The following is a 13333-nucleotide window of genomic DNA, read 5'->3' as shown; positions in this document are numbered from 1 at the left end:
GTATCGAATATATTAAATGCGTATTATTTTACATATTAGTTACATTATTTACCGTCTACCTCATAGAAGACATGTCGAAACATTCTGAAGTAATTACCTCATTACATGTATATATCGGTAGACCTAAACCTATCAATCGTCAATATCGCTCAATGCACGGTAAGTGTGGGATCAATCCCCATCGGTGGGCCCATTGGGTGATTTCCTGTTCCAGCCAGTGCACCATGACTGGTATATCAAAGGCCGTGGTATGTACTACCCTGTATGTGGGATGGTGCATATAAAAGATCCCTTGCTGCTAATCGAAAAGAGTAGCCCATGAAGTGGCAACAGCGGGTTTCCTCTCTCAATATCTGTGTGGTCCTTAACCATATGTCTGACACCATATAACTGTAAACAAAATGTCTTGAGTGCATCGTTAAATAAAAGATTTCTTTCTCTTGATCACTGGAACATCATTAGTATATACTATGTAAATACAGAAGTCTTGCACCAGCCTTTGTTGCTTAGTAGTTAAGCCATCAGCCTTACGGCTGGTAGGTACTTGGTTCACGTCCCAGTACCAGCTGTTTGCCAGAATGAATTTAGTGGGAAGGTCACATGATCAACTTTTTTCTCACTAACAACTAACCTGTGTCGTGGACAGACACAGATAGTGGCTGAGGTGTGTGTCTACTGCTGTGTGCTTAAATCGTACATGGGTACAAGCACAAAAGTCAATTGCCAAGTTAAAATGAAATGGGGTTAGCCTTTACTTAGGAGCATATGACAACTTTCATGAAATATAAAATGTTAAAATTATTACAAATTTTGTACACAGAGCTGAGACTGTGAAAACAAAGTAATGTTATGACGTCGATTCCTAAAATTACATCATTGGTTGGTCACATGATTACTTGTCATAGTTATAACTTGTGTCTATCTCATGGTCCATTCCCTGACATGGTGAGGTAGCTTGCATGTCTCAATGACTCGGAAGGCTATGCCAGCTGGAGCATTAGCTCCTGGTAGGGTCACCCAAGCTGGACTGGTCAAAGGGTAGAGACTAGACTAATATGTACCGGACAGACAGAGGACGTGAGTCAAGAAAGACATCTGTCTAGGAGAAGCATACTCCAAAATCAAAATTGGGCTGGAGAAACTCAGAATCTTAGTACGGAAACTCTTCTAGGAGAAGGAAAACTCCAAACTCAAACCAAGTCCACTGAAGTCAGAGTACAGAAGCTATGCATCAGCATTAGCATGGAAACTGAAAGGAAATGTCTGTACATGCACCAAGCTCTATGATCATGATCATAACTTATGTGCTTAGTATGCTTTTTATCAACTCAGTTAAATAAAAAAAATGTATATAGCCAATGTGTTCAAAAGTCACTGTTACTTGCAGAATGGTCATACCCATTTATTTATTTTCAGAAGCAAGCTAGACCAGCTACAGACAAAATGATTTCGCACTGGCGCTACAAAGTTTCCATTAATGTCATGGATGAGTTGATAGCGTTTGAGAGGACAGCCATCCCAGGGGAGGTGTTTCGTTATTTAAGGTACCGTCTCGGTGTGCCCTGATCAGATATGTGGAAATGTCTGTGGGTTTCTTCTCTCGGTCTCTAGATGCAGCGTCACAGTAACCACAGCATAATGGCCTTAGTTTAAAATAAAAAGATTCGCCTTGGTTTAAATATGCTGAATGGCCTTAGTTGTAAATACACTGAATGGCCTTAGTGTAAATACACTGAATGGCCTTAGTTTAAATACTGAATGGCCTTAGTTTAAATACACAGAATGGCCTTAGTTTAAATACACAGAATGGCCTTAGTTTAATTACACAGAATGGCCTTAGTTTAAATACACTGAATGGCCTTAGTTTAAATACACTGAATGCTGGATGGTTTATTGCTTGAATGTTTTAGTATTTCACATGTCTGCATTATTTGGGTTTAACAATACCGATTTTGTATTAACTATGTATGAGGAGTTACATAATTATGCTTCTTGGAAATTAATTTTTTTCTGTTGTTAGTAAATGAAGTTATGTACCGTTGACTAAAACCTAACAATATTATTGTTAGTATTTCTCTTTTGCAGAGTCTCGCCTGATGGGAATTATCTCCCTATGGTATTTATTGATGAAATGGCTTTCCGCATGCGTGATTTATTGGTATGTTTATGTGTTTAAATCATAAAGTTTGGTAATCACAAGTAGATAATAAAACGTAATCTAATAGTAGTGTGAGATAAATTTATTTGTGATTGTTTAATAGATGGATTGACCATATTGGTTTTTTACTGCAATAAACAAAGGCTTCCAGAATTATTTATACCAGTTTGTATTTTTGGTTATTTAGTGAACATTTTCATAATGTGAATATACAGTCAAACCTGCTCTAGCGGTCACCTGTCTAACGAAGCCACATTCTCCCAAATCATTAAATAGCATACACTGACCTGTAGTGAGCAGCCACCTGTCTTAAAAAACCACTTAATGTTTTCTTTGGTGGGTGCTTATTAGAACAGGTTTGATTATACTTCACTCTAATCTGTCTAATATATTAATTGACTTGTATGTTATTTGTTACACGTGTTGTGAGCATTACTGAATTTCTGTTGGTGTCAGTCTGTATTGCTATTTTCAGCCAATCAACACAAGCGCGGAACAGTTGCCGTTGACAATCACCTATTCTCCGATCTCAGTTGGAAAATTACGAATGTGGACGAACTTTCTGGAATCGTTCAAGATGTTACAAAATCTTGGTAAGCAAAGATCTCTTTAATAAAATTAAATAGATGTTTAATGCAGGTCTCATCTTAAAAACAAATGGACATTAAGCTATCAACAGGTTATGTGAAAACAAAAGACGTAATCCATAGCTTGTGACTTGCTGATGAAGTGAAGAAATTTTGGCGCAGTTATTCATTGTTTTATGTAAAAATATTTTGTTTTGCATGTGGGATGCTTGGCAGAGGGGGAACATAGATGGATGTCCCTTCTCTGTATTTGTTTTATCACTGTAACTGACATGGATATCTTATGTTGAGCCCTTTTTTTGTGCCATGCTACGATTAGTGCATCAGGTAGATAGATAAAATGCATAAAGGAAATTAAATTCATGGTTTTCTTCCATTTTAGGTTTTACTGAGAAGGACACAGATGAAATTAAAGGAATATTTGCAGACACCAACTTTTACTTTCTTCTTCTGACATTTGCCGTGGCTGCATTTCACGTGAGTTCCGTTGATGCATTCTGCAGAAGACCTATTTGAGAATAATGCACATATGGTGAAACTCGAGTTATGAGATCAGGGCTGCAGACAGTTATAGTCTGCTTGCTAAATATGAGGGAACATTCCGATGGATGAGTTAAAAATGTATAATCGTAACGTTAACGTTTTGTTTAACGACACCACTAGAGCACATTGAATATAATCATCAGTTTGATAAGCAGCTTGCTTTTTCATACTTAGCAAATAAAGCATTAAATTTTATTTTTAATTTTGTTATTTTTTGGAAAAATTATTTTACTTATTACTCTTGCTTCACCCATTTTAAATTAGTATCTTTAAAGAACAAAAATCAGCAATTTCAACATGTTTGGTTTGAATGAATGATTATGATTGTTTAATGTTTATATTATAGCAGTATTATATTACCATGTATGTTTATGGACTAGCAGAAATTCTGGCAGACTAGTAATTGTTTCGTTATTTTAGTTTGCTGAAATAGTCTGCAGTTCTGCACCCCTGTAGCTATTTTCAGGTTATTATTGCAAATGATGTTTTTCCTATGTACATGATTGTAATTAGGGCTGAAAGACTGAAAGTTCATCATTTGGCTTCGTTGTTATATTGGATGTGGGGAAAAACAAGGAACTGTTGGTATGAATCTTCCTATAGTAAGCAGCCTATTCCCCATGTTAACACAATAATAAGATTGCACTCTTTCTCAATTGCAGCTTCTGTTTGACTTTCTGGCCTTTAAGAATGAAATCACCTACTGGAAAAGACGCAAGACGATGGTTGGTCTGTCCACAAGAGCAGGTACAGAACATCATTATGGATATTTTTATACAGTGTACATATGATATAGAGATTTTATGAAACGAGTGTCAGGATTTTTGTATTGCCCGAGTGAGAGCAAGGGTAATACATAAATCCTGACACACACATGAGTGTAATAATTTCTTTATTATTCATATTATTATTGTAAATTTGTTTACGAATAACAAGGGCCATCTAAAAAAAAAATTCAACCACAGCTAGAAGAAGAGGACGAAATAACGTCATATTTCACATGTACAGTCTGAGCTAGGACTGGGGAAGCAACGTCATATTATTGTTATTATTATACTTGTTATTACACATGTGCTTCATATGATTATTATTAACCTGGTTATGTTGAACCATGTGGATAATAATTATAGATATATGACATGTAGCTGTGGAAAATTGAAATTGTTTCTAATACTAAGTTGATATTTTCCTGTTTGTCATTGTTATAAATATGTAATCATCCACTTGCTTTCTTTAGCAATGATGTTACGGTTTTTATAATTAAGGACATAATGTTTAATATGTGATTATATTTGAGAGGAAAAATCATACAGTTTGGTGTATCCTGCACTTGTTCTTTAATAAAACACAGTAATTAAATCCCTGACTTTTCAAAACCCTTTAAGCTTTTGTGGTTTATGGTTTTTTTTAATCCAATGTCATTTTTATTTTTGTCGTTTGGCTAATGTTATATCTTTCAGTATTTGTTTTTAGCCCATCTCTAGCATTAGTGATAATAACATTTGCTTTAAATGAGTGATTTTGTAGTTAATAGATGACATATGTTTCTGTGTGTTTAGTTATCTGGCGGTGCATCTCAACGATCATCATATTCTTCTATCTGATGGATGAAAAGACCAGTCTTCTCATCCTCATACCTGCGGGAATCGCAGGCGTCATAGAGGTTAGCTTCCTGGAAACGTTTTCTTTTGCTTACATTCTTATTGCTCCTAAAGTTAAAAAGTCAAAGGTGAAGACACAGGTGTTATTGTTCTGGTGACAGCAATAGTATATTCATTTTTGTGTTGGATTGTTACAAACTTTATTTTCTGGATAAATGAAAATTGGGTCACCCATATATTCATCTTGGTGCATATTAGTAACAGTTGTCATGTAACATCTTACATTTTCAGTGCAATCAAAGTATGTGATGTTTTTCAGATCACATACTTTAAGAATTTGATAACTTTGCAAATTAAATGTAAATTAATCGAGGTCACGGCACTAGGTTTATTGACATTTAAGCAAACGTACTAGGGTGACACTCCATAATTGACATATGCATTCATAGTCATCAAATAAAAACATTTCAATAGCAATTTTACACTGAAAGCTGTCAAGCGTTCAGAAAACAAAAAACGTTATGCACTAGTTTATTTTGATGTAAACAGCGACATTCAAGTTTGACATCATTTCCATTCAAAAAGACAGCACACCACATATTGTTATGTCATTCAATATCTAGTAATGGCAGACTGGAATTAAAGTTACGTATACAGTTTACAAAAACACATTTTAAGCTTGAGATTATATGATAAAGAAATTATTACCCTTGTGTGTTTCGGTATTGTCAGTATCATATATTAGGAATAAAAATAATGTATTATGCCCACCAGAGGCTCGCATAATACAATTTTTATTCCTAATATATGATATTGACGATACCAAAAAACACTGGTAATAACATATATATATATATATATATATATATAATATTTGTCTAATTAGAACTAGATAAATTGTTTATTTTTAAAATATACATCCATATTCTGTCCCACGGGGAACTCCTTTTTTCATGCTATGGAATTTTCTACAAGTAATTTATTACTGAGCTGATTGTTTTCTAAATAGGACACAAAAATAGTGGGGTTTATTTCTTTCAAAAACACCTTTATGTCTTCTTACGTCAGACAAAAATAAAATTATTTACAAAAAAGATTTTTGTAGGAGGATGAGACAGACTATAGTCAACTATTGTTTTTAGCCAGTTGGTTTACACTAAATCAAATCTGTCAGTGGTGTATTTACTTATTTCATCTGCCAGTTTTGTGAAAACTTAATAAGAAAATAATATTATACTTTCTAGATATGGAAAGTAAAGAAGGCACTGAAAGTATCTGTTTCCTGGAGTAACGGTGTTATACCTAAATTTAAAGTAAGTATGTCAATGTTGTTTTTCCAATGTATGTGTGACAAATAGCCTGACCTCCACTCATGATTTGAACCAGATACCCTCAGAGTGCCTCTCCCAGCTGACCTGTTATGGACACTCCCACTAGCTACTGTCAATAGGAGCACTCTAGATACTAAATAGATCTAACTACATACTGCCCTAGCTACATTTTTCCATTAGTAACAATTTGTTTGTTTTTATTTAACGACACCACTAGAGCACATTGATTAATTAATCATCAGCTATTGGATGTCAGACATTTGGTAATTCTGACTCGTAGTCAACAGAGGAAGCCCGCTACATTTTCCTAATGCAGAAAGGGATCTTTTATATGCATTTTCCCACAGACCGAAAAGCACATACCACGGCCTTTGACCAGTTGTAGTGCACTGGTTGGAATGAGAAAAAACCCAGTCAGTTGGGATATTCGTACCAGTTTATTGGAACGGCTTTTGAAGACCAACTTGTTATTAATTTATATAAACTAACAATGACATAGTTCAAACTTCTTTGTTGTGTTGATAACATGTGGAACACTCTCTAACCTTCTTCTCTGAACACTGATGTATCCTTAAAATAATGAGTAACTTGTACCATAGATATTCTATGTATTTGTTTACTAGACAAATCTTTTTTCTTTTTTTTTTAGTTTGAACCACATTCCAGTGAAGAAAAAGAAACAGAAGCCTACGATTCTCAGGTGAATTGAATTAAAAAAATTTTGATCCTACTGCCCCCTTTCCTTTCTCTCCATTGAATTCCATCTCATTTCGTCTCGGTCGGGCAACTTCTCCTCTCTTTCAACTTTTTTCACTGTCCACCTCCACATCCCAGTCCTGGTCTTAGGTGAATTGAGGTTTGCGTTATATATTTGTTTTAAAGGGAATATTTCATGTTGTATTACTGTATAAAAGTTGCATTTGTTAGCGTTTTTCCAGTTGTATCATGTTTTGTGTATGACTGGACATAGGGTGTGACTGGACATAGGGTATGCCATTTGTAGTTTAAACATATTTAGAATTTAAGATTGATACTAAATATTTTTCAATCCATCCTGTAGAACACAGAATGTACTGAAACTGTTCCTGCTGAAATGTTTAACTACAATTTCAGATTATTTAATATGTGCAACATAGCTTCAGAATGATAAACAATTTACCGTATAATTACAACAGCAAATATGATTATTTATAATGTAATAATATATTATTATTTCTTTTTAGGCAATGAAGTATTTGTCGTATTTATTATATCCGCTGTGTTTAGCTGGGGCAGTGTACTCGCTATTGTATGTACAACATAAAAGGTAGGATGTTTTATGAGTTTTTGTTGAACTTAATGAATTTTACCATATTTTATTATTTAAACCAATTCATTGGCTGTTGAGATGTTTGAACCAGTTTATTGAAATAGGAGGAAATGCCATTAATTAGAAATCGCGTTCTAGCCAGTGCACCAAATGCCATGGTATGTACTGTGCTGTCTGTGGAATGGTGCATATAAAAGATCCCTTTCTATTAATGAAAAAATGTAGCGGGTTTCCTCTCCAAGACTTTATGTTAAAATTACCAAATGTTTGACATCCAGTAGCCAATTATTAATAAATCAATGTGCTCTAGTGGTGTCGTTAAACAATACAAACTTTAACTTTTAGTCAGAAGTGAGGTTAAGTCTTCATGAAAAGATAAAATGATCCATGTTTTCTACAAAGGGCGGCATGTAAGAATGACAGGTTTCAAGTGATAAAGTTTATACTGTCCACATGAATTAGATTCTGTAAGTTACCTTGTGATAATGACTTAAGAATGAAGGGACAGGTGTTTTAAATATTGTAGAGTGTCCTAATTATTAAATGTTTTATTTATACTATTTTTGTTTCTACTTTTCAGCTGGTATTCATGGTTTTTACAAAGTTTAGTAAATGGTAAGATAACCTTAACGTGCATTGTATTGTAATCAATTTATCATCTAACTTACCCAGGATATCCATGTCATAAACCCATGTGATAATTTAGTATATTGACCCGGTTAATAATGGTACGCAAATTTGCAAGGTTTCAAGGTCATGTATTACCGTGGATGGGTCATTTGTTTCCAAACCAACAAGACCTGTATACCTGAGCGTAACGTTTTCAAAGATTTAGTTAAAATATGTGACGTCAAACTAATTTGTGCTAATCATGATGATGTCATATTACCGATGGCAACGACTTTAGTACTGCGGTTTACTAAAAGTTTATTTAAAATGTTATGTTTTAAGTGTTATAGGATAAATAGAATTCGCTACTCATGTTTTTTAATATGTAAAATATCAACCTTGTCTAGTTAATCAGTATTTGTCTTGGCAGAGCCTCGACAAATACCGATTAACATAGACTTGGTTGATATTTTCCATATTAAAAAACACTCGTGACGAATCCTCTATTTATTAATGGGGATTTGCATCATATTAATTTCACCATTCCTTGTCAACATTCAGAGTGATATATTCCAATTCATTTACCGGTCTGATCAGTGATTAATCAAACAGAACAGTATTTTCCTCTGCTTCTCTCTTTCCCTTCCCTTCACTTCCTACCCTTCTCCTCCTTCACCATCACCCCCTTCCCTTCCATTTTCTTCCCTTCTCTTTTATTCCTTCATAAATTCTTGGTATATATCTGTTTGTAAAGTTAATTCTTCCTACAACAAAATTTGGCTCGTGATAATATTTCCCCGTCATCTAGATTGAATGATCTGATGTATTATTCAAGATTTCTGATGAACAGTGGGCCTCTTTCTGACAGTCACCTAGTTTGCTCTCAGATAGAATAAATATTTAATGACATCCCAGCTCAAAAATACACATCGGCTATTGGATACTCAGATAGTATCACTATTATGAGGTGGTTGTTTTGTTTTGTTTTTTAGGTATTTATGCTTTAGGATTCCTCTTTATGTTACCTCAGCTGTTTGTCAACTACAAGGTAAGTTTTTTCTATTTTTATCATTAAATATGTACCTGTTCTTTTTGTATAAAAGGCATTTGAAGGTATTGCAAACAGGCCTTTCCCCAGGATATTTTGAAGGCACTTACATTTTCACTATCAGTTTAACGCAAATGCAAGTGCCATCTTTGTTGTCTATGACAATTGGTAATCGACTGATGTTAAACGAAAGGGTGCTGAGGGCCCTGCACCTAATTAGGTATGAAGGACATGTTTCACCTGTAACAAGTGTGAATACCTGTGTACTGTAAAGTTTTAAAAGTTGTTACAACCAACAGTTGATTGTATAGCCAATGAAAGCATAGAGGCAATTGATTTAAGGCCCTTACATGATGCCAAAGCACTTACTTACACACCTAAGATGTAGCGGCCCCCTACGCCATATGCCTCTGGGGAAACACCTGGCAAATCGATAGCTTGAATAAGAAAGTTGTTGGTAATATGTTATTAAGATTAGTAAAAAAATATATAAAAATAAAATAATAATAATACACTTCTCAATATCTAGGATCAATGCCTGTACATTAATTTGTATGACTCGCAAAATGATTTGAATTATTAATCTTCTAATATGCAGACTTTTTTAAAATTAAACCTTGTGAAGACATTACACATTTTGCACTCTGTGTTATTTATTTTTATTATATAATAAACCTGGAAACTTCCAGTGCACATACATGTACAATGGGGTATTTTGTGTCTTATCACAGTTTGTAATATGTTATAAATAGTTATATGAATACTAGATTCTGTTTCTGTAAACAAGATTGTTGTCTGCTAAGTAATAACTCAAGATCAGTGACTTCCAAATTTGTATGTACTTGATATCATCCAGTGATGTTAAGCCCTCTTAGTTTGATTGATTTCCTAGCTTTACATATAACTCACAGTGTTTCTACCAGAACAAAATATGTGGGTATGGCACTATGGAACTGAATGCAACCACAGTCAACAGGGGGTATGGGGGAGCCTCCTACAGAAAGAAAATGGGCTACGTTTAGGGTTAGAGTTAAGAAAATTATACAGTAATAAGTCGTTAATTTTGTCAAAAGGTTAACTTAAAAAAAAAAAATTGCAAAAAACATTTGGGGATGTCGCCATACCCGTTTTTCCCTCTGGCAGAAACCCTGACTCATGACAAATACTCATGTGTATATTGTGTTTCATAATTTTAATTTTTCAGTTGAAATCTGTTGCTCATTTACCATGGAGAGCATTCATGTATAAGGCAAGTATTACTAAATTGTATCCTTTTGATTAGTGTTTTCCCTAGAAATTTAGCAAGGCATGGTAGACTAGACACTTTTCAGGCATTTTCACTATTTTCAGGGCATGTTTTTTCATTAAAGAAAAAACAATTGAAATGAAAATAAATGTAATTAATGTGCTTGCTTTAATAAATGAATTGCAAAATATATAACAGGAACATTTTATTAATTAATAATATATATTTTTTATAAAGGTAATTTTATAATTAATTATTGAAAAAGGCTTATTAATCTCATGGCAGCATGGTCCTGATTAAGGCAAGATGGTGCTAGACTATTGAGGCATGGTGCTGTACCATGCTAAAACAAGCTAGAGAAAACACTATGTGCTTGTATCCTAGTACTATCCTAAATCATGGTCTATAAATAACCAAAGTCTGGTTGCTTCTTATATACTTTTGAGTTGCAAATTTTGCATATTAAAGTCATCAAATAATAAACATACAAATGTTGAGATAACTTAGTTTTAGGTTTATTTTGGTTTCCGACTTTTGTTGCACAAAATAATTTAAGATATAATACTTAACTGTATTTAATTTTTTCATGTATATACTAACTAAATAGCATGTATCATTTTGGTATGTTCTATTTGATCAGACCTTTCTCCAGGATATTTTGAAGGTGCTTACATTTTCACTATCAGTTTAACGCAAATGCAAGTGCCAGCTTTGTTGTCTATGACAATTAGTAATCGACTGATGTTAAACGAAAGGGTGCTGAGGGCCCTGCACCTAATTAGGTATGAAGGACATGTTTCACCTGTTAAAAGTGTGAATACTTGTGTACTGTAAAGTTTTAAAAGTTGTTACAACCAACAGTTGATTGTCACATAGTGCCAATTTAAGCATAGAGGCAATTGATTTAAGGCCCTTACATGATGCCAAAGTGCTTACTTACACACCTAAGGCGTAGTGGCCCCCTACGCCATATGCTTCTGGGGAAACCCCTGTTGATTACTTGGTAAAATAGGTCATGGGAGCACTGCTTGTAAACACAGTTAAAACATTATTATTGTATTATCGGTGAAAACCTGAGAATGATAAATGTTTTTAAACAGCTTTTATTTTCGTCGTCACAGTCTTTCATGTGCATGCGTTGACAAAATGTACAATCATAAATGTGAGTGAATTGTTTTTACCATTCTAATTGTGGTTTTTTCCAGGCATTCAACACTTTCATTGACGATGTGTTCGCTTTCATTATCACCATGCCGACAGCTCATCGACTGGCCTGCTTTCGTGATGATGTAGTTTTTATCATCTACTTGTATCAAAGATGGTAATGTATTTTTTTCATACCTAAATATAAGTTGTCGAAGTTGTGGGTGAATTAAACAATAGAGTGAATGAACATAACTGAGCTCGTTAAAGATTTAAACGTTATTTAAATTTTGCAATATCATCATCTGTTATTACATCAGCACTGTGGGTGTCGTGCACTTGTCATCAAGTTTAAGACTGGTAGATACTGTGTTCATGAAAACACACACACGCACACAGTGGGAGATTTTTTATTCCAATACCAACTGCAATCCAGAGTGAGCGCACCACTTAACTTAATGGGGAGTTTTAACACTGCCTACACAGAGTTTCAGTCTGTCCTGTTGTGTGTGTGTGTGTGTGTGTTTGTATTGGATGGGTGGGTGGATTACTCAGTAGCCACTGCCAGTTCTGTGTACCTGGGAAAGGTGATACCAGTCTATGAGTTATCAAATGGAAGTGTATCAATTGTGCAGGGTCTATTATTGTTAGATTTTTATTTTAGTTTGTTGTAATACATTATTTCTCTTTCCACACGTTCCACTAAATTTCACTAGAAACCCCCCTCCCCCCCAAAAAAAAAACCCACCCCAAAAACATTCTGGTGATTTATATTGCTGCCAATAATACTTTTGCCAATTGTATTTTTATTCATTTAGTTCTTTACTGGATATTAATAGCCATTAATTATTTCTCTTACAGGCTGTATCCAGTGGACAAGAAACGAGTTAATGAGTTTGGAGAATCATTTGAAGAAGAAACAAAGAAGACCAAATAATTCAGGAAATCCACGTGTTTGGATGTGCATTTTACCTAGCTGTGATGTCAGGGGATTCGGGTGTAATTTCACTGTCATAACGATGTCATTTTATGCTTTTTATTTTGATTGTAGCTTTCTTAATATGAAATACTTCTCAGAAAGTAGATTGTATTTGATCTGAAATGTTTAAAAATTAACTTAATTTTTTTAAGTGGCATTTCAGGCTTGTTAAAATGGTTTCATGTTTTTTTGTTTTTTTTTAAACATGGAAATCACTTGTTTTCTAGTGTTACCAAATATGGTGAAATGAGTGAACAAATTTTATAATTAGTTCCAAGTGGGAGGGTATCAATATATGTCTCAGACATTTGCTGTATTCAGGCTCGTAGGAACAACTTTGGGAGTTGGGGGGGGGGGCACTGACAGATCGGGTACAAACTCGGTATCAGATTTTGGTCACAATGGCAAACATTAATGTGATAAAAAGAAAAAAATGCTCACAAGCCAACCCCCCCCCCCCCCCCCCCCCCCCCCCCTGGTTCCTACGGGCCTGGTATTGAATGTGAATTGTTTCTAAATTAAAGAATGTCGTGCACTTATTTACCAGCTGCTTGTAAAAGGGCGAAACCAGTCGATTATACTGTTGTTTTCATTATCACTCTTTGTACAGCACAGTTTTAAAGTCCCGCAAACCTTTTGTTTTTTGTTTTTTTAAAACAGTGTTTATAAACTTTTTTGATTAGCCAACATGTGAAGCTTACGTTAGGATATCTTGTTATGTTGCTATATTTTCTTTGTTTTACATAATACAGCAGACAATAAAGAGAATACTAAAACAT

The 13333-nt window shown here is 34.4% G+C and overlaps 1 protein-coding gene across 1 annotated transcript in view; it reads left to right on the top strand.

Moving 5' to 3' along the window:
* LOC121388468 (cleft lip and palate transmembrane protein 1-like protein) overlaps positions 1 to 13333 on the top strand; it is a 20919-nt gene extending 7586 nt beyond the window's left edge. Inside the window, exons 5-18 of the mRNA XM_041519817.1 lie at positions 1417 to 1544; positions 2086 to 2158; positions 2634 to 2751; positions 3128 to 3222; positions 3951 to 4035; positions 4848 to 4951; positions 6134 to 6202; positions 6870 to 6920; positions 7444 to 7526; positions 8110 to 8144; positions 9131 to 9186; positions 10391 to 10435; positions 11638 to 11753; positions 12437 to 13333. Of these exons, the coding sequence (XP_041375751.1) occupies positions 1417 to 1544; positions 2086 to 2158; positions 2634 to 2751; positions 3128 to 3222; positions 3951 to 4035; positions 4848 to 4951; positions 6134 to 6202; positions 6870 to 6920; positions 7444 to 7526; positions 8110 to 8144; positions 9131 to 9186; positions 10391 to 10435; positions 11638 to 11753; positions 12437 to 12512 (1134 nt within the window). The 3' untranslated portion in view covers positions 12513 to 13333. The remainder of the gene's footprint in view (positions 1 to 1416; positions 1545 to 2085; positions 2159 to 2633; positions 2752 to 3127; positions 3223 to 3950; positions 4036 to 4847; positions 4952 to 6133; positions 6203 to 6869; positions 6921 to 7443; positions 7527 to 8109; positions 8145 to 9130; positions 9187 to 10390; positions 10436 to 11637; positions 11754 to 12436) is intronic.

The sequence above is a fragment of the Gigantopelta aegis genome, chromosome 14 (genome assembly GCF_016097555.1).
Source record: "Gigantopelta aegis isolate Gae_Host chromosome 14, Gae_host_genome, whole genome shotgun sequence".
NCBI classification, from domain to species: Eukaryota; Metazoa; Mollusca; class Gastropoda; order Neomphalida; family Peltospiridae; genus Gigantopelta; species Gigantopelta aegis.
The sequence above is the reverse complement of the archived record's forward strand: the minus strand, read 5'-3'. Positions and strand labels throughout refer to the sequence as shown.